This window comes from Silene latifolia, chromosome 3 (assembly GCF_048544455.1).
Source record: "Silene latifolia isolate original U9 population chromosome 3, ASM4854445v1, whole genome shotgun sequence".
In the NCBI taxonomy this organism is placed as follows: domain Eukaryota; kingdom Viridiplantae; phylum Streptophyta; class Magnoliopsida; order Caryophyllales; family Caryophyllaceae; genus Silene; species Silene latifolia.
This window is the reverse complement of record NC_133528.1, coordinates 142191936-142196192: the sequence shown is the minus strand read 5'-3', so window position 1 is coordinate 142196192 and position 4257 is coordinate 142191936. Positions and strand designations below refer to the sequence as shown.

Below are 4257 nucleotides of genomic sequence, written 5' to 3'. Positions count from 1 at the left end.
TAAACACACCTATTGTTGTGCAACAAAAAAGCGAAAGAACCTTGATCAAAGAACACTACCAAAACAAAGGCAACCATCAAAAGAATAATTGGGGCAAGATTCCGCAGAATTGACAAAGAACCAAAGACCAAACCGCAAACAACCTGCAACACATCAATAGAAGAGCCACACCCCAGCGTCAGCAAAGTAGAACAGCAAGAACAAGGAGGGTACGAGACGAAAACAACTTGTTAGTTACACTCCAGCATGAAGAGTCCATCAGAAAATTAAGGGAATAGGTTAGAGGAGGTGAAACATCCATTCAAGTAGAACCATCAACCAACCAACCAGTCCCAACACCAAGAATAAAACAAAAAAAGGCTAACCAATGTAGAGAAAAAGAGGATAAGTCAAGCAATGTCGTTGAGCTATCAAAATGGAAAACTTAAACATGGTTACATTAATGAGCTAAGCCGTGAATTTGGGGTCAAAAGACTGATCATTAGCACAATTTGGAAAGACGTACAAGCACAACTCAAAGCTGGAGAAGTGATAAATGTGGACAGAAAGTACAAGGGCAGCAAGCGCACAAAGTTCATCGATATTGAGAAGGTAAAATCTATTGAACTCAAAGATAGAATGTGTCTTAAAGATTTGGCAACAGGTTTAGGCTTATCTATCAGCACAGTTTGGAGATTAGTTCAAAAAGGAGAAATGGTAAGCCATACTAGTGATATTAAACCATCATTAACAAAAAAAACAAAATAGCCAGAATCCATTGGGTGTTAAGTAAGATTAGTGCTAGTGCATTAGGAGGAAATTTAGTTTTTGATGCAATGTATGATGTTGTTCACATAGATGAAAAATACTTTACCATGACTAAAACCACCACCAAATTCTACGTATTGCCTAATGAACCACGACCACATAGAACTTGTCAATCAAAGAGGTTTATAAGCAAAATAATGTTTATGGCGACCGTTGCAAGGCATAGATATGATGAGGATGGTGTTGTTCTATTTGATGGTAAAATTGGTATTTTTCCATTTATATATGAAGCGGAAGCATTGAGGTCAAGCAAAAATAGGGAAAAAGGAACTTTGGAAGTGAAACCCATTGAAAGCATAACAAAGGAAGTTATCAAGCAATGCCTAATTGAGAGGGTCATTCCCGCAATCAAAGCAAAATGGCCTCTAAATGCAAGTAGGAGGATTTACATACAACAAGACAATGCAAAACCACACATTTCAGCACAAGATTTAGATTTTCTAAGTGTTGCAAAATCAGATGGGTTTGATATTGATCTAGTTTGTCAACCACCAAATAGTCCGGATTTAAACATTTTGGATTTAGTATTTTTTAGGTCTATTCAAACCCTTCAACACAAAAAGTGCCCCGAGTCTATACTTGAACTTATAGAATCTGTTGGCAAAGCATATGATGAAATTGATAATGAAAAATTGAAGTTTGTTTGGGTTTTCCTTCATGCATGCATGAATGAGATATTGCGAGATGAAGGTAACAATTCTTTTCTTATTCCACACATTGGTAAGAGAAAGGTACAAAGGACTGGAATTCTTGAAACAAAAGTAAAACCCAACATGGAATGTTTACAAAGAGCATTACATGCATTGGAGAATATTAACAACAATGTCGAAGAACCTACACAAGCAGAATCAGCACAAGCAGAAACAGTACAAGCAGAAACAACACAAGCGGCAGCAACACAAGAAGGTTAAAGTTAAAGGAGTGAATTTGTTTTTGGAGTGGGCAGAGGCTATATACACAAAACAGCCAGCAGAAAATGCATGTCATCACGCCCTTATTTTTTGTAAGTAAGAATATGTTATTCGTAAGTAAAGTAGCATCAGACAAGGCACTAAAATAGCACCATCATATTCAGCCAGGCATAAAAGTCACAACGGCATTGGTGGTATTTTTTGTAAGTAAAAAGTGCAAATTTTTGTAAGTAGACATTGGAAGGACCATTAACTAGGATGCATTCATATGCAAGAATGAAATTCATATGCAAGTTTTTGTAAGGTTCTCATTCATGCAATGTATTTTAATTTTAAGCAATACTCAAGTTCTTTGTCACTTTCTAAAGATCAGAATTCCAGCACTAATAAAACATCAGAAACCAACAAGAAATACTCAAGTGTATTGTTGTATAGCATCACAAATCACAATCGAGTTTTTGTACGAGTTCTTGAAACACTGTTAATTTCACCGGATTTTTCACTTAAAATCAAAGACCCAAATTTACATTAACATCTTCAAAGCTAAGCTCGCACAAATAAAACTACCTTACACGAGTAGTAACCCTAATGCTTGTTCCATTGTGGCACAAAACACCTAATAAAAACCAGAGACGGGCGAACCAAACTAACTCGATAACTCCTAACACCAAACTTACGAATTTTAATCAAACTTCAACGACAATAACTCAAACCCATTTCAAAAAATAGATCAGAAATTAATTGGCGCCTGAATATCAGAAAATAGAAACAATCGTAAAAAAGCATAACAATCAGAAATTAGAAACAATCTGAATCAGAAATTAATTGGCGCATAACAATCGTGATTAAGAAATACTACCAGTTTATTAGGAATTTAATTGGCGCTTGACTTCGGCTTTTTGGCCGGAGGACGCGAAGAGACCTCATCAGAATCGCCTGAACTTATCACCTCCGGCTTAACCCGTTTACACCACTGCTTATTCCATGTCGAATCTGAATCAAGAGATCCACTGTATAACACCTCGGTACCGTCAGCCTCAACATATCTCACATAATCGCCGTCATCGTTCAAGTAACAATGTTTATACCCTCTATAGCCACGCCTTGACCAAGTAAAGGTAGCCTCAGACGACTCCTTCGTACCTTCATCTCCATCTGGGTCTGAATCAGCAAACACTTCATCTGGGTTAACTTCATGTATAGGTCTACCCTTCCATAATACTACGCCTCTTTCAACCTCTTCCGCAGCCTTAAAATCCGACGCCTCCTTCTTTGGTTTAAGATCATCCATCTTCTCGGATTCCACCTTCAAAGGGCCAAAATCATCATTCTTAGAGGAAGACATTATTTTAGTGGATTTGAGAGAGAATAATAAATTTAATCGAGATAATTAGAAGAAAGATCGATGGATTTGATAATTGATTATAGGGTGGATGATAGGAGAGACGGGTAAGAGGAGATAGAGAGGAGAGAGACGGAGAGAGAGCGATAAAATGAATGATAGGGTTTTGGGGTTGGGAGGGGAGTAAATATGACAGGGGTAATTTAGTCTTTAGTGTTGTAAAATGGTAGACTATAATAGAAATATATGGAAATGAATGAGAATACCCAAAAAGGAATATGTATGGAAATGAGAGAAATAGAGGAAGTATGAAGCAAAAAGAGTCACCTTAGGCATGCTTGTACCCGGTTTTGGTCCCTTATCCAAAATGGGGTCCAAATCGGAATCCGTCTAAGCACATGGGTCCTTTTCCGGCCTAGAAATCTTCCATGAGGAGTTTAGAGTATTTTTGTCCAAGATCTTATGTCTTGGGAAGGTGATAATCATAGAGAAAGGCAAAGAACAAAACCGGTGGACCTATGGCTACACGGTTTGCAATGGCAAGTACAAGGGTCGCTTTCAAGTCCCTTTCACCCTTCCTAATTTAACCAAGACATCCACAAGGCCCCTTTTGTTGCTCTACTACTCTTGCATAAGCTTGGACGGACCCCCTTGAAGCTTCCAAAAGAGTTTACTCCATGTTTAATTAATCATTGTCCTTATTAGTTTACTTTCTTGTTTTCTTTTAAGATTTTTAACTTGTGTAAGAACTTTGTGTAAGGCTTAGGGCCACCTTTTGAAACCGGTTTTCTAGGGTCTTTTGGACCGTTAGATGCTAGGTTGGATGGATGGATAGGATTGCTTGGCTTGGCCTATAAAAGCAAGGCATTCCTTAGTGTAAAAATCAGATTTGATGAATGAAAAACACAAGTTAGAAACATTGATTTCTACTAATCTCCTTTGCTTAGTGCTGGGAAATCCTCTATTGCTTAGTGCTTAGAGTCGGGTATTTTCTTTGCTTAGTGCTTGAAATTATCCTTAGGCTTAGTCTAGTGGCTTAGTGGTTGGATTAAGTCACATCCCAATCACGTCTTTTACTCTATTCGATTGTAGAGTTCTGGAAACCGTGGTTATAAACAGTTATGTCGACTGTTCGATTGCAGTCCTCGGAGTTTCTGTTTAGTTTTTAGTCATTTTTATCACAATTAAACAGTCCAT

At 37.6% G+C, this 4257-nt stretch overlaps 1 protein-coding gene across 1 annotated transcript; it reads left to right on the top strand.

Annotated features, from left to right (window-relative positions):
• Positions 1-950: 950 nt before the first annotated feature.
• LOC141649819 (uncharacterized) lies at positions 951-1718 on the top strand. The gene has a single exon (XM_074458494.1). It carries the CDS (start codon positions 951-953, stop codon positions 1716-1718), a length of 768 nt encoding a protein of 255 aa, XP_074314595.1.
• The last annotated feature ends 2539 nt before the right edge of the window (positions 1719-4257 follow it).